The sequence below is a fragment of the Tupaia chinensis genome, unplaced genomic scaffold (assembly GCF_000334495.1).
Source record: "Tupaia chinensis unplaced genomic scaffold, TupChi_1.0 Scaffold149501_1, whole genome shotgun sequence".
NCBI lineage: Eukaryota > Metazoa > Chordata > Mammalia > Scandentia > Tupaiidae > Tupaia > Tupaia belangeri.
The window spans coordinates 4,003,418-4,023,300 of NW_006209345.1; the positions used below are offsets into that span (position 1 = coordinate 4,003,418).

Consider the following 19,883-nt stretch of genomic DNA (forward strand, 5'->3'; position numbering starts at 1 on the left):
TATTTGTTGCTTTCTGAGGGCCAAGATGTTATATAAAGGATCTTTAGGAAGTTCATGAGAAACATATTTTGAAAAAAACTGTATGGATCTCAAAAAATTTTGCACCAAAACAAACTCATACTTCAATTCCATTTTCCACAGACTCACCACTGTGGCATACATCATTGCTGTAATTAAGTAACTGAGAAATTACTTCTTTAATTGAGCTCTCTGAGGTCAGAGATGTACCTCTGTGTTCATCCCAGTATTCAGTGACTAGTGCCATGCTGAGCACCCAGGAGGAGTTTGCCAGGTGGATGATGCATGAATGAAAGTTGTATGCCAGGCAGGGGGCTGCGCCTGCTGGGTTCAGTGTGTTCCTATGACAGCATGGGCTGGCCAGAGAGAAGTGGCTCAGTGTTTGCCGAGTGAAGGAATGAGCCCTGCTTCATCGTGGAGGGTGGGAGGGCTGGGCTTTGGGAGGATCGGGACTTACTGCAGCTCCTTGACCCTTCTGCTCTCTCCTTGCAGGCAGAGTGTCTCTGGCTCAGTTCGCCCTGGCCTTTGTGACAGACACGTGTGTGGCGGGTGCGCTGTTGTGCGGGGCTGGACTGCTCTTCCATGGAATGCTGCTGCTGCGGGGCCAGACCACGTGGGAGTGGGCTCGAGGTCAGCGCTCCTATGACCTGGGTCCCTACCACAACCTGCAGGAAGCACTGGGTCCCCGCTGGGCCCTTGTATGGTTCTGGCCATTCTTGGCCTCCCCATTGCCTGGGGATGGAATCACCTTCCAGACTGCAGCTGATGTGAGATTCATAGCTTCCTGACTCCAGGAAGAGTCAGAACGGGACTGGGAGGAAGGGAGTGGGAGCAGGGGTTGATGACTTGTTTCTGGCCTTACCCTAGCCTCTGGAGGGAAGTCAGGTGGATTTTTGATGCCTGCAGTAAGCAACCCCAGCCCCTACCTTGGCTTTGCTCCAGCTTGGACTCCTACATATCCAGGGTTGGGCTCTGCAACTCTGCCACTTTTGGCAGAGTACAGAAGAGGGTCTGGCAAGGGGTTGCCTGGCCAGCCCAGCTGCGTCTTTGCCAGGTTAATAACATGGTTCTTGTCCTCCCTCTGCCTTTGCCAGAATTCTGGTCCCTCACTTCGTTGCTGTTTCTGGTTCGTTAGGCCAAGTACCACAGAATGGCTGAGCATCTCACGGGCCAGGCTGGGGCTCTGTGGGAGTTGGCAGGCTGGGGATGGGGGGACCCCTAGCCCAGCCAAGGCTGAAGTGTAGTGACCAAAGCTATGAGAATCCAAACAATCTTTCCCAGGTTCAGCACTTTCAAGTTAGAAGCATTTCTGCAGCTTCAGTTTCATGGAGCCTTGCTTAGCTAACTTGGTACCTTGGCATCAATTACGTACCTTATTTCATGGGTGAAAAACTGAATTTCTGAGAGTTGATGTGATAAGATTAAAGGGTTAGTAAACAGAAGTTTTCACCTAGGTTTCCGTGTTTTTGCTCTCACCCCTGCACAACTGAAGGGACTGAGCAAGAAAAGACTCAAGGCAAAGAAATCCACTGGGGATGTTCAAGCATCTGAGAGGGATAAGTCTCAGGAACTCACTGTTAAACATTTCAGTGTAAATCATGTACAGAGAGACTGCCCATTCAATGTGGCAGAATTTCTCTCTGGTTCCTCTTAAAATCTCACTAAACGTTTAATATTCAAGGAAAAAAAAAATAGGAAGAGACACAGCAGTAGACCAAAGGGCCTGACAACATTTTTGAAGAAGGAAAATGGATGGAGGCTTGTTACTCTCTTAGCAGAGAATTAGAAGTTGAAGTTTCTAGTTTCCAAAGAGAGTGGCCAAGAGGCAGGCTCAGCCTCCTCTGAACCCTGTGAGGCTCAGGAGTTCCACTGGGGATGTTCAAGCATCTGAGAGGGATAAGTCTCAGGAACTCACTGTTAAACATTTCAGTGTAAATCATGTACAGAGAGACTGCCCATTCAATGTGGCAGAATTTCTCTCTGGTTCCTCTTAAAATCTCACTAAACGTTTAATATTCAAGGAAAAAAAAAATAGGAAGAGACACAGCAGTAGACCAAAGGGCCTGACAACATTTTTGAAGAAGGAAAATGGATGGAGGCTTGTTACTCTCTTAGCAGAGAATTAGAAGTTGAAGTTTCTAGTTTCCAAAGAGAGTGGCCAAGAGGCAGGCTCAACCGCCTCTGAACCCTGTGAGGCTCAGGAGTTCCACAGGTAGCCTGGAAGGTGAGGTGAGGTTTCAGGCCAGCAGGGGGAGGGGGGACTGATAGAAAATCTCTATGAGGATCATCCAGGTGTGTTCCTTGCCCTGGCCTCTCCTACAACTTGTAGTCCAGCAGCCCCCTTTCTGGGGTGGGGTGGGGGTGTTATTTGAAGAAGAAACTGAACTAGAGAAATGCAATGAAATATGGGGTTAAGTGAAAGTGTGTAGTACATGGGGGGGGGGCCCTCCTGTGAAATGCCAGAATTGCCCTCCCCACCCACCACCCCACCAGGAGCCCACCCTTCTGACAGGTGCTGCCTTTGCCCACAGAAGTTGAAGCTGCTTGGTCAGTTTTTGCTTTTTCCAAATGGTATGCATGATTACTATTTTTTAACGATGTTAGGAATTTTGTGTGCCTGGTGTTGTACATAAGCATTAGCAGATTCATCCAGTTTCACCCTTCATCTTCCACAATACCTTAAAATGTTTTTTATTAAACAGTGAGGTGATGCAAGAAAATATTTATGAAATAACACCATTTGAGAAAGCTACCACTTCCACGATGTCCCTGCTGTGTCCCTCCCTGGTGGGGAAGTCACTGACCCCGTCATGCCATTCTCATGCTTTGCTTTATAAGTTTTATTATGTGTGTTTGTATTGGTTTTGCATGCTTTTAAATGTTATATAAGTGGAATCATATTGAGTTTATTCTCCTATGACTTGCCTGTTCACTCAATTATGTTTGTGAGATGTACCTGAATTATTGCATGTAACTGTGGGGCATTCCTTGGTTCTGCTGTATTGTGACCCATTGAATTACCACAATTAATTATTCTATTTTGTTCCTCTGGTCACTGTACTTTGGGAATCATCCATGAATCTCTACTTGCCTTTGATGCTGTTCTTCCATATTCCATATTTGCATTTTAGAATCAGCCTCCCGGTTTCACCAATAAAAATGCCTTAGAGATTATGAATGGAATCCAACTGAATCTGTAGATCACTAGGGGAAACTGGCATGTCATTAAAATAGAATTTTCCAGTTTGTGAATATAGTATATCCCTTCGTTTACTGTTTTGAATAAAGTTATATACTTTTTCTCATAAAGGTCATGCCTTTTTAATTATATTTATTTATTTACTTATTTTAAAATTTTTATTTTGGGGGGAGGTTTTTGTTATAGGGCGCGTGTGCTTGCCAGACAGACAGAGACAGACAGAGAGACAGAACGTGAGAAATCACCCCCCAGGGGGGATGGCCACACCGCAATCCCTTCTCCTCCATTCTCCTCTCAGGATCTTGGGCACTCATGCACACGTACCCGGTGTGAGTTTTAAGCCACTGGGTCCAGGACTCAAACCTCAGTTGACTACATGGGAGTCCAGCGACATAGCCATTATGCTAATAGCTGGTCCCTTTAATTATATTTATTAAGTATTCTATATTTTTATGCTATTATATATGGTTTATGGAAATAGATTTTTAAAAAATGTATTCTTTCTTGGGACTAGCAGGTGCTCTGGTGGTTAATGTGCTAGATCCCCATATGGTTGACTACGGTTCGAGTCCTGGACATAGTGGCTTGAAAATCACTCTGGGTGTGTGCATGTATGCCCAAAATCTCCAGAGAAGAATGAAGGGGAAGGAACTGCAGCATAGCCATCCCCTCTAGGGGGGTGATTTCTCACTTTCACTCTTTCTCTGTTGAGTGCATGTGCCCTGTGAGAAAAATTTAAATAACAAAAAAATAAAACCTTTCTTTCAAGAGAGAGAGAGACAGAGGGAGATAAGCACCTTCAAAAGGGTGTCATGCCAGGGCTGGCAGATGGCATGGTTAGTCAAAGCGCAGGACTTGCACCTGGTTGGTTGCCGTTCAAGTCCCAGACCTGGTGGCTTGCTTTCTCACCTTCCCTCTTTTTCTCTCTCTGGTCAGTTTTTTTTTTCTTTTTCTGGAGAGGTTATTTTTTGTTATATGCCGCGTGCACTTGCCAGAAAGAGAGACAGAGAGATAGAAAGCAAGAAATCACCCCCCAGGGGAGATGGCCACGCCGCAATCCCTTCTCCTCCATTCTCCTCTTGGGATCTTGGGCATGCACACACATGCGCCCGGCATGAGTTTAAGCCACCGGGTCCGGGACTCGAACTGCAGTCGGTTACGTGGGAGTCCAGTGACATAGCCATTACGCTAACTGCTGGTCCCTCTCTGGTCAAATTAATAATACATTTTTAAAAAAGAATTATTTAACTTTTAAAAAATGATTTCATTTGACCATAGAGGGACAGAGTGAGAGAAAGAGAGAGAGAGGAAAAATGAGAAAGCAAGCTGCCAGGTCCGGGACCAGAATCACGGTCGGCCATGTGGGAGTCAAGCCCCCCTAACTACCATGCCACCTGCTGGCCCCAAATAAATAATTCTTAAAAAAAAAATAAGAGTGTCATGACATCATTCCCTCCAGCTGTCTAGTCTTCCTACCTTCACGTCAGGATCACTGGCACACACGTGTGACCAGGTCAACCAGGAAAAAGACCCAGATCTTCTATATGGTTTTCAACATTGCAGAGTATTATGCTACCAATGTACTACTATATCTGGGATTAAAAAAAAATTTTTTTTGTATCCAGCAAACTTAAAATTCTTGTTAACTTATAGATTATTAAGTTTTCTTTTCTTTCTCTCTCTGTTTTTTTTTTTTTTAAGAGAGGTTTTTGTTATAGGGCATGTGCACTCACCAGAGATAGACATAAAGAGAGAAATCACCCCTTGGGGGGATGGCCACCCCACAATCACTTCTCCTTCAGTCTCCTCTCGGGATTTTGTGCACACATGCACATGTGCCTGGGATGAGTTCTAAGCTTCTGGGTCTGGGACTTGAACCATGGTCGACTACGTGGGAGTCCAACAACATAACCATTACACCATCTGCTGGTCCTGATTATTGAGTTCTCTATATTTATATTACCTATGAAAAGTTTGTTCTTTTAACATTTTTATATCTAATTTCCTTGCCCCTCTGTGTGGCTGAAAGCACTGTACAGTGTGAAGTACAAGTGACAGGCACCCTTGTTTCTGACCTTGGACATGCTTATTCTGACCTATGTTCACCATACATCACTGTATGAATATCTTTTCCAAGAATTATTTATTTATTTTAAACTTCCTATAGTCATCAGAGAGAGACCATGGGAGAGGGTGAGAAAGCAAGTTGCCAGGTCTGGGACTCAAACCACAGTTGGCAATGTGGGAGTCCAGTGCCCTAACCACCACACCACCTCCTGGCCTATATATATATTATATAATATATATATACACACACATATACATATATATATGTATATATATAGTCGCTATTAGGTTGAAAATGCCTTCTATTCCAAATACATTGCAATTTTATTCTTTTGTCCTTTTCTTCTTGGAGAGATTTTTGCTATAGGGCATGTGTACTCACCAGAGAGAGAGAGAAAGTGAGAAAGCACTCCCCAGGGGGTATAGTCACTCTGTAACCCCTTCTCCTCCATTCTCCCCTCAGGTGCCTGGCAAGTTTCTAGCCATTGGGTCCAGGACTTGAACTGCAGCCAGCCATGTGGAAGTCTAGCACCTTAACCATTACACCACCCGCTGGCCTCTAGTCTCTGTCTCTTAAGAACAGTCCAGGGGCCGACAGGTGGCATGGTGGTTAAGGTGTTGGACTCCCACATAGTCGACCACAGTTTGAGTCCTGAACCTGGGGGAGCTTGTTTTCTCACTTTCCCTCTCTCTCTATCTCTCTTTGGTCAAATAAAAATAGTAATAATGATGATAATGATGATGTTAAATAATTCTTTTTAAAAAAAGAGCCTAGGGATCAGCAGTTGGCGTAATGGCTATGTCGCTGGACTACCATGTAGCCGACTGTGGTTTGAGTCCCGGACCTGGTGGCTTAAACTCATGCGTGTGCATGTGTGCCCAAGATCCTGAGAGGAGAATGGAGAAGAAGGGATTGTGACATGGCCATCCCTCCTGGGAATTATGTACTTTTTTTTTTCCTTTTTTCAGTTTGCTAGAGGGCATGTGCACTTGCCAGAGAGAGAGAGAAAGTGAGAAAAGACCCTCCACCCAGGGGATGGTCACACAATTCCTTCTCCTCCATACTTCTTTTGATATTCTTGGCATACATACACATATGCCTGGCATGTTTTTCAAGCTGCTAGGTATAGGAATCAAACTACACAGTCAGACACGTGAGAGCCAGCCACCTTTTTTTTTTTTCTTTTTGAGGTTTTTCACTATAGGGCGCGTGCACTCACCAGCCAGACAGAGACATAGAGACAGAAAGTGAAAAATCACCCCCCAGGGGGGATGGCCACGCCGCAATCCCTTCTCCTCCATTCTCCTCTTGGGATCTTGGGCATGCACGCACACGTGTCCGGCATGAGTTTTAAGCCACCGGGTCCGGGACGCGAACCGCGGTCGACTACGTGGGAGTCCAGCGACATAGCCATTACACTAACTGCTGGTTCCCAGAGCCAGCCACCTTAACCACCATAATACCAGCTGGCCCAGAGATAGTTTTTGTCTTGTAACTGAAGCACTTCTGTTTATTGTAGTTAATTTCATCATATATTTCTAACACTTTGTTTGCGTGCTATTTGTCCTCACTTTTCTGGTGCTTTTTTTTTTTTTTTAATTTCCAGACAGAAGATATGTGCACTCATCAGAGAGACAGAAACGGACGGGGAAAGGAAAAAGCACTGCTGCAATGAGGCAGTCACATAATGATCTCTCACTTTTCAATCCTGTTGGGACTCTGGGAACACACACACACATGCTGGACATGTCATTTATTTTTATTTTTATTTATTTATTTATTTATTTATTTATTTATTTCGCCGCAATCCCTTCTCCTCCATTCTCCTCTCGGGATCTTGGGCACGCACACACACGTGCCTGGCGTGAGTTTTAAGCCACCGGGTCCGGGACGCGAACCGCGGTCGACTACGTGGGAGTCCAGCGACATAGCCATTACGCTAACTGCTGGTTCCCGTGTCATTTATTTTTTAAACAGAATTGTTTATTTTTACCTTTCATTATTATTTTTTAAAGTTGCTACAGGGCCTTGCACTTACCAGAGAGAGACAGAGAGAATGAGAGGAGGGAAACTGAGAACGCAAGCTGCCAGGCCTGGGACTCAAACCATGGTTGTACATGTGGGAGTACAGCGCCACCACCTGCACCCCACCACTGGGCCAGATTTGAATCGCATGGGTGGCCATATGAGATATGGCTCCCTTAACCACCAGGCCATGGGTCAGTCCCTCCAGTTTTTTTGTTTTGTTTTGTTTTTACTATAGGGCATGGGTACTTGCTGGAGACAGCAAGTGAGAAAGTGAGAAAGCATCCCCCAGGGGGATGGGCATGTTGCAATCCACTCTCCTCTTGGGATTTTGGGCATGCACATGTGCCTGGTGTTTTTCAAGCCACTGAGTCTGGGGGCTTGAACCACACAATTGGCCATGTAGGATTAGCCATGTTAACCACCACACCACCAGCTGGCCCTCAACTTCAGATTTTATGACCCAAACTATCACACATGTACAAACTGAGTAACAAATCTTCAGACAAGGGATGTCTGAAAAGGTTTTCATTCTAACCGTGTGTGTGTGTGTGTGTGTGTGTGTGTGTGTGTGTATGTGCACGCGCATGCAGTGTTTGTGTGGTGTTTTATTTATTTATTTTCATTTATTTTTTTAATTTGGACAGAGAGAGAGAGACAGAGAAAGAGAGAGGGAAAGTGAGAAAGCAAGCCACCAGGTCCGAGACTCTAACTGCAGTCAGCCATGTAGGAGTGTCCAGCACCTTAACCACCACGCCACCTACTGGTCTCGTGTGTGGTGTTAGATAAAGTCTTGTGTTGAGATCCTCCTGCCTCGGCCTCCTGATTAGCTGGGACCACAGGTGTGCTTTGGCAGCTGGGTCTCTGATGACTTTTTTCTTTATTCATGATAGAGCACGTGCATGTGACGGGGGTAGGGGGGTACTCTCCACAGTGCTTGGTAACACCATGATTCCCTTCTTCCAGCCCATTGGATCTTGGCTGGTGTGCCTGCCCGGCATGTTTCAGGCTTTCTGTGCCAGGGATTTAAACTGCAATCACCATGTAGGATCCTATTTTTTTTTTTTTAAAGAATTATCAGTTCGGTTTATTTATTATTATTTGTTAATTTGACCAGAGAGAGAGAGAGAAAGAGAGAGAGAGGGAAAGTGAGAAAGCAAGCCACCAGGTCCAGGACTTGAACTATGGCTAGCCATGTGGGAGTCCCGTGCCTTAACCACCACGCCACTTGCCAGCCCCTTCCTCTCTTCTTTTTTTTTTTTTTTTGAGAGGTTTTTGCTATAGGGCACGTACGCTTGCTAGAAAGACAGAAAGAGAAAGTGAGAAATCACTTCCCGGGGGATGGCCATGCTGCAATCCTCTCTCCTCTGTTCTCCTCTCAGGATCTTGAGCACATACACGCACACATGCACGCACGTGTAACCATTACACCATCTGCTGGTCCTGGGATCCCATTTTTCTTGAGCAGTGCTTTACTGCTGTGCCACTGAGCTAGTGTTCTAATGACTCTCTCTTTTTTTTAAAGACAGTTTTTTGCTATAGGGCACATATCCCGCTCACTGGAGAGACAGAGATGGAAAGCGAGATATCAATCTTGCCACAATCCATTCTCCTCTCACTATTTTGGGCATGCATGCACATGCACCGGTATAAGTTTTAAGTGGCTGGGTCCAGGACTTGAACTGTGGTCAACTACACGGGAGTCTAGCAACGTAACCATTACACCATCTGCTGGTGCCTCTAATGACTTTTTAAAGAAGGCATTCATGGGCCAGCAGGTGTCATAGTAGTTAAGGTGCTAGACTCCCCACAAAGCTGAGCACAGTTCAAGTCCCAGACTTGTTGGCTTGAAACTCACACTGGGGCATGTGTGTGTGTGTGCCCGAAATCCAGACAGGAGAATGGAGAAGGGATTATGGTGTGGCCATTTCCCCTAGGAGGTGATTTCTCACTTTCTCTCTTTCTATTTCTGTCTCTCTGGTGAGCACACGTGCCCTATAGCAAAAGGCTATAAATAAATAAAATAAGTAAATAAAGAAGGCACTCATGGGACCCAGGAATCAGGACAGCTGGAGAAAGGCAAAGGGAATTCTGGAGAGCAAACAGTCCTCAGTGATACAGGCAGGAAGAGAATTGTCCAGAAAAAAAGAATTGGTATACTGGGTTGAGGAAGGATCTGTAATTGGTATATTAGAAAACTAAGTGGGGTTAGCTGGTAGTATGGTATTAAGGAAGCTGGATCTAGAGGGGTCAGCAGGTAAAGTAGTAGTTATAAGGAGCTAAACTCCCATGGCTGACCATGGTTTAAATCCTGGACTTGGTGGCTTGAAAATCATGCTGGGGATGTGTGCACGCATGCTCAGAATCCGAGCAGGAGAACAGATTGTGGTGTGATCATCTCCCCTGGTGGGGGGTGGTGATGTCTCACTTTCCCTCTCACTGTCTCTCTCCACCTCTCTGGAAAGCACATGCGCCCTATGAGAAAAAACTTTAAAAAAAAAAAAAAAGTAGCTGGATCTTAAATAGCCAACTACATGGTTCAAGTCCCAGGTTTGGTGGCTTGAAAACCATCTGGGCACAAGCCTAGCAGATAGCATAACGGCTACATTACTGGACTCCCATGTACGCATGCTCAGAATCCTAGCAGGAGAACAGATTGTGGTGTGATCATCTCCCCTGGTGGGGGGTGGTGATGTCTCACTTTCCCTCTCACTGTCTCTCTCCACCTCTCTGGAAAGCACATGCGCCCTATGAGAAAAAACTTTAAAAAAAAAAAAAAAGTAGCTGGATCTTAAATAGCCAACTACATGGTTCAAGTCCCAGGTTTGGTGGCTTGAAAACCATCTGGGCACAAGCCTAGCAGATAGCATAACAGCCCTACAGAAAAAACCTCTCAAAAAAAAAAAAAAAAGATAAAATAAAACCTTCTGAGCATGTGTGTGTGCCCAAAATCTAGAGAGTAAGGGGAAAAAGGAATTTCAGTGTGGCCATCTCTCGGGGCAGGGGGGAGGGTGCTTTCTTACTTTCCCCTTCTGTTTCTCTTTAGTGAGTACACTTGCCTTATAGCAAATTAAAAAAAAAAAAAAACCTAAATGAATTTTAAAAATCTGGACAATTATTAATAACACCATGAAAGTTTTAAAGTACGAAAAAAGTTATTTAATTATAGCTCAACTTTGGGCTCTGTAGTAAGTAACTTTAATACAATAATATAGACAGTAAACAGTGGATATCGATTTACCTTAAAAACTGGGGATGAAGGAGGGGTGCTGTTGCAAGGAAGCTGAAGCCTCTTCTATTAGAACAGGGCATCAAAAGATAACATCTAGGACTGATAACTCATGCAGGATTAGTATAAGCATTTAAAAAAAATAAATAGCTAAAAGAACTCAAAGTAACTGTTGCAGGTGAACAGTACTAAAGAATGAGGAGTCTGTTTTCTTGTTACAAATTGCATATTTGTTAGTAAGTCTCAAAATAAATATTAAAAAACAAGACACCAATTCTTTTCATCCTTAATGTACTCAATTTTGTGGAGCTCCTGCTAGTGTGTGTATTGGCTTTATGTATGTTTGCCCATAGGGTCCTTTGGGTCTTCCTTTACCATAGGTACAGAGTGTTGCATTATGTAAGTTCAAGGTAGGTGCTGGGCATGGGTGTCCCCTTTCGTCATCATGAATAGCCCATGAAGAGAACCCAGGAAAAGACTGTTCTGAGTTCATGCAGTTCATAGCTTGACTGGGGTGAAAGGGACTGTAAGATCACCTGACACAAAACATGCCCTGTCTTGTAGAGCCTAACTATCGTACCGCTACAGTGACAAGGGGCTTGCACCTTCTGGGGCAGGGGACAGGGGCAGACTCTTCTGTCTCTAATGAGTTCTTCAGGTTAAGTCTAAGGCTCTGACTGACAATCACACTCTCTCTGCCCCATGTCCTTCTAAGTGACACCACTGCTTGTGGGTATACCCAACCATGCCTTGGCTAGATCTAGAAACCCTTTGCCATCACAACCTAATTGGTGTGTGTCTGTACATGGCCAGGCAGTGCAGAGATGTGGGGTGGGCTCTTTCTTTGGTCTAGTCTTGCTTCTCTTAACCTGGCCCCAGATACATTTCTTGGGAAGGACAGGAGTTGGGCTGTGTCTTGGGGAGGAAAAGTGTTGCCTGACACTGCAACCAGCTTGGGGCCCTTGGCCTCAAGGGCAAAAGCTCTGCAGTGACTTCTCCAGACTTACCTTTCTAGAGCTGAGTCCTTGTTTTCTCTGGAGGGGCTGCCAAGCTCATAGGGCATTAGAGCTGAAAGGGGCTTAGAAACAATCTGATCAAGTCTGACCGTTTTATACATGGGGAAACTGAAGCCCTGAGGGGCTGTCACTTCCTGTAGCCTGAGCCGTGTACCACACATTAGGTACACCAGGGCAAGTGGTGAAGAAGCAGATAGGGGTGAGGCTCCTGGCTCATATGTGGCTTAGGGCAGCCTGTGAGGTGAGCCAGGGAGACTGGCTGGGGGGTTCTCGAGGTGCCAAGAGTCAGGACTAATGGGTCTCTGGCTCGTGTGATCTAACCATGTGCCTTTACTTAGTCTCCGGCCTCACTCAACCCCTCTGTTTTGTGCCTTTCTGGCTAATTCTTTCACACTGTAGTCCCAGCCTGGTCCATTTCCCACTCGTATGACTGACTTGGCCTCCGGGCATAGGAGCATCTTGACAGACAGTTTGGGCTCCTGCCACCTCCCTCAGGCCCAGTGCCTATCCTGGTGCCCCCACCCCACTCTGCTGTCTAGCTTAGCCTTCCTCTCTGGGAGTGCTCTTTCGGGGCCGGAACATACAAGTTAGAAGCAGCTGGTGTGTGTCTTCCAGAGCTTTAATGAGGCTAGAGCCACCAGCTCCCTACTTGGGTACTCTCTGCCTTCCTGTACCGCCTCCCTTGGCAACCTTGTGGAGCATCACAGACCTGACACTATGGCAGAGCTCAAGATTTCAGAGAAGTTCTCTGTGGGGATGCAGCTATTCCCTGGGCCCGCTGAATGGAAATAGGCCCCCTTACTCAGCTGAAGAGGGGAGGTTAGTGCGTATGTTAGCTGAGATGCCAGCAACCAAGCTTCTGGAACCCCAGAGAGCAATAGGTGACTCAGGCTCACTCAAGAAAAGCTTCTGGTTTCCCAGGCCAGTCCCTAGCCCAATTTGGCCTTAGCTTGCAAAAGGAGACAAATGATGTGCCTATGGGAAGTGGCAAAGGAGAAAGTTGGGCCTGTCCTCCCGTCTCACTTTGACTGCTTTGGAGCTCCTCCTTCAAACCTGTTATGGTTTCTGGAAAAGCTAGAGAGGGTGGAAGGGCAGCAGGAGCTCCATGGGACAATGCCTGGGTGGGTCCTGAGAAGGAGCTGAGACTTTTGGGTGCTGACTGACCTGCCGCTACAGGCCCTAACAGGGGGGTGGTGGGGGTGGGTGGGTGCTCAGGAAATAGAAGGGAAGCTGTCCTTGAGCATATCACTGTATAGAGAATGGGCCTGGAGCCATGACGCTGTCCAGCTCGATGGAAATGGCCAGCTCTCCCTGGCCCTGATTCCGTAAGGTCTTTAACATCAGCCCAGGGTTCAGGCAGCTGCCAGCCCCTCACTCACAGGCATGTTGATGTGGGCACTCAGCAAGGGTGTGCTCTGGCCTTCTCGCAACACCAGCACCTGTGGAGGTACCCATGGCAGTAGGAGGTATGTACCCTGACCCTCTCCTCTCCAAGGGCAAACCTGCCTTGTCTTTGCTGGCTCTAATGACAGGCCATCAGGGCTCTGTCGAAGGGATGGGGGGACTGGGAAGCCTCTACTGTACAGATAGCCTCCAGCCCCACCCAGAAGTCCCTGAGGCCCTTGTCCATGCTCATCCCTACTGTCCTCCCCAGGGTTCCACGTATCCTCCAAGTAGCACTAGCAGGTCTCCTACCTTGATAATATCCGAGATGCCCTTGTTACTGAGGCTCTCCACAAAGGTTTCCATGGGGTAGCTGAGCCCTGGCACCAGCAAAGGGACCTAAATTTGGGGATAAAGAAACAAAACAATCAGTCTTTCTGCCTGGAAAGTATTTGGCAGATTCCCAGATGTGCTCATGCCTACAACCTCGGCTGTGTGTCAGTGCCCTGCAGAGTGAGCAGGACTGGGTCAAAGAGGACATGGTTCAGTCAGGGACAATGAGTACTCCAGGGCTGCATGGAGCACCCATGTTTAAATCTAGACCTTGTGACTCCTGCCAAGTCCAGGGCTATTTCTTCCACATTCTAGCCTTTTTCACTTTCTAAGCCCCCCAGCTTGAGTTAAAACCTGGGTCTAGGGGAAACTAGGCTCTTGGCTCTGTGAGCGATTCTCTTTGGAGCAGACAGAGCCTCCCATTCTGTTACAGAAGTAGCTGGACTTTGGAACCCCTAGCAGTCCCCAACAGGCATCTGAGAGGTGGAGGTGGGACCTAGGCTCTGGCTGTTTTTCCAGAATTTCCTGTGGCTCCCTGAGACCTCTCACAGGCTGAGAGCAAAGCAGTGGAGGCAGGTGCTGAGTGTTCCCTCCAGAGCCCTAAGTTGCTAGGCCCTAGCCTGGCCTGTGGCTGGAGAGCCACCAATAGCCATCTGACAGTTACCCACCCACTCCCTCACCTTAGCCTGGGAAGGGCTCTGTGGGCATCTAATCAGCCCTGTAATGGCCTTTTTCATTTTTAACTCCATGTGTCAGTAAGGGAGACGGTACCTTGAAGAAGGCTCGGGGCAGGGCATAGAGTGCCTCATTGTACAGGAAGCAGATCAGCAACCCCAGGATAGGTCGGGCTGTTGAGGTATTCTGCAGGTGAAGCGTGAGCTTAAAGGTAGGTCCCAGGCCCTGAACCTGTGGAGGGATAGATGGAGAAAGCCTCTAGGACATTGTGACCTTGGGCTCTGGATACCGTGTCCCCTGGTCCTGCCTGCTTCTTCATTAATACCTTCAAGTCACCCTCCCTCACCTGCCCTAATACTTTGTCTAGCTATACCTCAAAATGCACAAAAACCCAGAAGGCTGGCTGCAGTATGTACAGGGACGTGTAGAGGCCCAGAAAGGGAAAGGGGCTTAAGGATGTCACTCAGCAAGTCGAAGGCAGGACCAGCCTAGAACTACAGGTGTCCTCTACCCATGTCCTCACCACTATTCCCCATCCCAGTCTTCCCAGGGCCTGGCTCCACTTCCACTCTTATCTTGTGGTGGCTTCAATGATTTCATTCATCTCTCTCTTACTCTGAGTAGCTCTGAAGCCTCTTCTGTAGCTACCATCTTTTATTTTTAAGAATTATTTATTGGGGGGCTGGCAGGTGGCATGGTGGTTAAGAGCGCTGGACTCCCACATGGCCAATGGCGGTTCGAGTTCTAGACCTGGTGGCTTGGTTTCTCACTTTCTCTCTCTCTCACTCTGCCCCTTTCTGGTCAAATTAAAATGAATAAATGAATAAATAAATAAACAAATAAAGTTAAAGTAATTCTTAAAAAACAAAAAAAGAATGATTTATTGGGATTAGCAGTGATATAACGGTTATGTTGCTGGACTACCACGTAGTTGACTGTAGTTTAAGTTCCAGACTCTGTGATTTAAAACTCATGCTAGGCATGTGTGCATGTATGCTCAAGATCCTGAGAGGAGAATGGAGAAGGGATTGTGGCATGGCCATCCCTCTGGGGGGTGATTTCTCACTTTCTGTCTGTCTGTCTGGTGAGCACACACGCCTTATAGCAAAAATCTCTCTCTAAAAAATAAAATTATTATTATTATTATTTTTAAATATGCAATAGGGTGTATGTGTAAGAGAGAGACAGAAAGTGAGAAAGCAAGTACCAGGCCTGGGACTTCAATCGTGGTCATTCACGTGGGAATCTAGCACCTTAACCACCACATCACCCACTGGCCCCTCTCCCCATTATCTTTAAGAAAAGAGAAGTTGAAAACCTGGTTGCATCATATGACATACCTCGGGGACCTATTTAGAGCTGGTTGGAGCCCTGGTGACCTTGTAGTCACTTGTATCTCAGGGTATATGGGCTCCTTCTCCTTTCTCCCAGTGTATTCTAGGATGGCTGTAGGGCAGGTCAGGATGGCCCCTTCCCTGTACCAGGCAGTCCTAACAGCTTTCTATCCTGTACCATAGCTACAAGGATCCCCCCTCCCACCCACCCAACCCACCACGGCTCCTGGGAAGAAACATCCCAAAGTGACTGTTCTGTGCTCCTGTCAGTCTGGGCTTGTCTGAGGCACTGCATGGAATAGTAGGGGGCTAAGGAGTGCATCCCACTCTGTGGCCACCCAAGGGAAATAAGCAGCCTGGCAGGGAGAGAGGTGAGAGCAGCTCAGACATGAGACTTTTTCCCAGGGTCTGGAGGAAGGTGAAATGGAGCATAGGGCTTAGCTGGCTTGGAATTGGTTTGGCGGGCTCAACTGTGTGGTGGGGGCTTCCTGACCACTCCAACACCTGCCTCTCTGGCCCTGACTCCCCCACACCTGGGTGCTTACCATGGCATGCAGCTTTAGTGGCTCCCCGGCTGTGGCAGACACTGGGTTCAAGCTGGATTCGAGGGCCTGCACATAGGCACGGCTGGCCCGGAGGCGCAGTAGGTAAAGGTCTACCTGGAAGGCCCGGTGCATGGCTGAAAAGGAAGGACACAAAGGCTGATGCTGGAGCTGGGAAGAGGGGTAGGGGTAGGGGCATCTGTGGTGGGAAGGAGTGCTCCTGTGTGTTGGTGCAGGGAAGGTGGGGGAAGAAGGTGCAGGAGGCAGGGACTGCAGAGGCTGGGAATGTGAGGGGAGTGCCAAGGCCAACAGCCCAGCCTTCTGTTGACTAGATGCAGAGGCCACTCCTCACTTCCTCCTCCTTGCTTCTTCTACGGCTTCGCTGCCCCCGCCATCTCAGTCTCCTTCACTGACTCCTGTTGGGTCCTAAAGGCTGGTGTGCCCAAGTCTTGTCTTTGGTCCTCTTTCCATCCTCCAACTTCCCCTGGATAGTGTATGTCCCACCCTGGGCCCACCTCCTGCTTCTAATGCTGTCTGGGCACTTTGGCCTGAAAGACCCCTCAATTGCTCAAGTTCAATCCTACGGAAACCAGCCTGACTGTCCTATCTCAGTAGCTGCATCCCTGTCTATCAAGTCACCTAGGCTCATCATCATGTCTAAGCATTAGCCCAGACCAGTGAAATCCCAAAACCACCCCCAGAGCCCACTCCCCTATATTGCCTTCTCTGGTGTTGATCTTTTTTTTCATTTCCAGAGGTCACGTGCACTTGTGACAGAGACAAAGACACAGAAGGAGAAGGAGAAAGCACCCTCCCAATGGGGTGTAGTCATGCTGCAATCCCTTCTCCATTTCTCTCCCCTGCTGGGATCTTGTGCACATATGCACATGTACTCAACATGTTTTTTTAAGCTGCTAGGGCTAAGATTTGAACCTGGGTCAACCATGTGGGATTTGGCTCCCTAACCACTAGGCAATGGGCCAGTCCCAAAACTTAGGCTTTTTGAATATTTTATATCTGGTCTTATGGTGATATGCTGATAGCTTATTTATTGCTTCTCTGAAATTTTCTAGGCTATAATAACCTGCTAACCATTTTTATGTCCTTTAACTTATCCTTCCAAGATCCCTGTTTAAAAGACAGGATGATCGGGCCAGCAGGTGGCATGGTGATTAAGGCACTGGACTCCCATATGGCTAACCATGGTTTGAGTCCCAGACCTGGTGACTTGCTTCCTTTCCCTCTTTCTCTCTCTCCCTGTCACTCTCTGGTGAGCGCTTGTGCCCTGTAGCAAATTAAAATAATAATAATAATAAAAAAATTAAATAAATAATTCTTTAAAAAAAGAAAAAAAAAATTACAGGTTGATTTAGCTACTGCTTATCACCTTTGCTAGCTTCCCACTACCATTACAACTCATCCAGACTCCTAGGCTTTGCATTCCAGGCCTTTGGAAGCTGGCTCAGACCTATCTTCCCAGTTTCTCCCCTGGCCACTTGGCTTTCTGGCACTGTACCTGCAGCTATATGGGCCACTTGCTTGCTTGAATTGGGTCAGGGTCCTATGCCTCTACTTAAGCCTCTGCCCTTCCCTACCTGACTCTGTCTGGTAAACTTGTAATCATCTTTGGTGTGAAGTCTACTGTTACCTCTCTCTGAAGTTTGGCTTGTTTCCCAGGCAAAATTCACTACTCCCTCTTGTGTATTCTAAAAGCCCTTTGCAGAATTGCTTCCACCCCTGTCATACAACGTAAGTTGGCCAGGAGGACTGTACTCCTAAGGTGGGGGACTGGGCTAAATTCAAAGACCCTAACACAAGGCCTGGCATAATCAAAGGTACTGAATGAATGAAGGAGGAAAAAATAAACAGAAGAAGAACCTTGATCAAATTTTACTCTTCTCATAAGAATTCCTGCTTCTGGAAGTGATTCCTCTTTCCTCTAAATCCTAAAGGTTCTCCCACTTGCTCCCAGCACCTTCTACCTGGAGGAAATTATTCATAGGCAGGGGGTACCCCCAGGCTGTCCCTGGGCTTGCAGAGGCACAAGACCTGCCCAGCTGGCCATGGTCTCCCACTGCTCAGGATACCTGGTTAGTATCCACCCAGCTCGGTTGTCTGGGAACGGAGGAGGAGGAAGAGGAAAGACCTGGTCCAAGTCTCACCGGTGCCGGCTTCCCGCTCTCGCAGTGTCTGATCCACATAAAGCCGAGTCTTTCGGGGCACGTTGAGCTTCATGGCCTGGGCTGGAGAGGGGCCCCCCTCACCTCCCCCCTCTACAAACACTGCAGTCCGCTTCAGGATCTTGATAATCAGGCCGCCACCTAAGGAAGTGGACAGACAGAAACAGATTTGTACTACCCAGGTCTGTCCTTCATTCCCATTCTTCCTGATGAGACTCAGTTTCTCAAAGGAATGAAGTGTGTCTTAACAGCCTCCCATCGTTAATCCACTCATTCATTTAGCAGGTCTTTGTTGAGTGCTATGGTGTTTCTGGCGTTATGTAGGCACTGAGTACATGTAGGGTGAACGGCGGAGACGCAGCCAGCCCAGGGCCTGGGGGCCAGTTGCGACATGAAATGGGATAAGCTGCCCCTGGTGGGGGCTTGGCTCTAGGCAGGATGTGTGTCTACACACCTTGCCTCCTCACCTCTGTCCACCCACATCTCACACTCCTCTGCTTGCCCCAGAATCTGGCCCTTCACTCTCAACTCCAAAGCCCTTGGCAGGTCTGCTTCCCTCCCTCACCTCGAGTGGTCATGATGAGGGTGTTGTCTTCACGTCCATAGCGGCCAAAGCAGAGGCTGGTCACTGCATCCTGTAAGGAGAAAGCAGAATTTAGTTAGGGAAAAATCTTTTTTTTTATAAAAAGAATTATTGTATTTAACTTTATCTATCTACCTATTTAAATTTGACCAGAGAGGGACAGAGTGAGAAAGTGAGAGAAAAAGAGAAAAAGTGACCCGCTACTTGCGAGTCCAGCGCCCCCAGCCACCATGACACCTGCTGGCCCCCTGGGGAAAAATCTTGAAGAGGAGAGTGTGACAGTGGGGAGTAAGGGTAGGGGAGACCCAGACAGAAGACAGAACAGGTGAGATGTGAGAAGAGGCCTGGGGGCAATGCTGCCTCTGAAACATTTCCTGTATTTCTCTTCTTCTCCCCCCAACCTGACTTCCAGGGCCGTAGTCTGAGACTAAGCCTCACTGGCCCTCACTTTTTGGGTCAGCCTCCTAGCGGGTCTCTCAGCCTAGTCTTTCTCATCTTTCTCCCTATTCTGTCCCTCAAGATATCTCTCTGCTGCCTTGCAAAAATATGAATATGAATATTTCTCTACTGAAACCTCCAGTGGCTTTTGTCTTGCCAGGGCACTTAAGGCTCTCCGCATCTGACTCCATCCACTTTTCTGCTAGTTCTCTCCTCTTTGCTCTGCACCCAAGCCACATACCATCTGCCCTCCAGCATCCCACAGTTCAAGCCAGCTGCTTTCCGATTTTATACTGTGATGCAGGATAATTTACACACACAACTTCACGTGTGATATAGTCTCAGTTTTCTATTCTTTTTAAAAATGTTTTGGGTTGTGATCCACCTTATTGATTTAATGACTCACAAGTTAGTTTGAAAAAATGGTTCAAATTCAAACTACTGGGATTCCTTAATTAGGAATATTTATGCCTCTGAGTCTTTGTTCATGATGTTCCCTGTCTGGAATGCTCTTCCTCAATTCGTCCACTTGATTAACTGCTTTGAGATCTGGCTGAACTGTGAAGTGTCCCGAGAGTTCTATCCCCACTTATATCTTCCCTGCCTCCCTTAGTGATTTGGACCCTCTGTGCTTTTCCAGCTCTTTGTACTGTTTTGATCTGACTAATTTCTCAATCAGTGGTATCCTTGGCTAGCTGTCACCTTAGACTGCAGCTCCCTGAAAACAAGGACTTAGCCATTATCTTAATCCCCCCCAATAAAGTGACTTGTATATATGTAGTGTTCAATACATGTTTTTGAAATGCATCAGCATGAGGTCCGGAGAGGCAGATAAGAAGCTCCAGAGGTGGGACTAGGGA

At 47.1% G+C, this 19,883-nt stretch overlaps 2 protein-coding genes across 2 annotated transcripts in view; one reads left to right on the forward strand and one right to left on the reverse strand.

Annotated features, from left to right (window-relative positions):
• ZDHHC24 (zDHHC palmitoyltransferase 24) overlaps positions 1-1,867 on the forward strand; it is a 9,168-nt gene extending 7,301 nt beyond the window's left edge. The window contains exon 4 of the mRNA XM_006171322.3: positions 511-1,867. Within this exon, the coding sequence (XP_006171384.2) occupies positions 511-806 (296 nt within the window). The 3' untranslated portion in view covers positions 807-1,867. The remainder of the gene's footprint in view (positions 1-510) is intronic.
• Positions 1,868-11,048: 9,181 nt separating this feature from the next.
• The window catches only part of BBS1 (Bardet-Biedl syndrome 1), a 20,190-nt gene continuing 11,355 nt past the window's right edge, over positions 11,049-19,883 (reverse strand). The window contains exons 12-17 of the mRNA XM_006171326.3: positions 18,568-18,637; positions 17,985-18,143; positions 15,826-15,959; positions 14,043-14,177; positions 13,251-13,337; positions 11,049-12,994 (exon numbers count right to left, since the gene is read on the reverse strand). Of these exons, the coding sequence (XP_006171388.1) occupies positions 12,908-12,994; positions 13,251-13,337; positions 14,043-14,177; positions 15,826-15,959; positions 17,985-18,143; positions 18,568-18,637 (672 nt within the window). The 3' untranslated portion in view covers positions 11,049-12,907. The remainder of the gene's footprint in view (positions 12,995-13,250; positions 13,338-14,042; positions 14,178-15,825; positions 15,960-17,984; positions 18,144-18,567; positions 18,638-19,883) is intronic.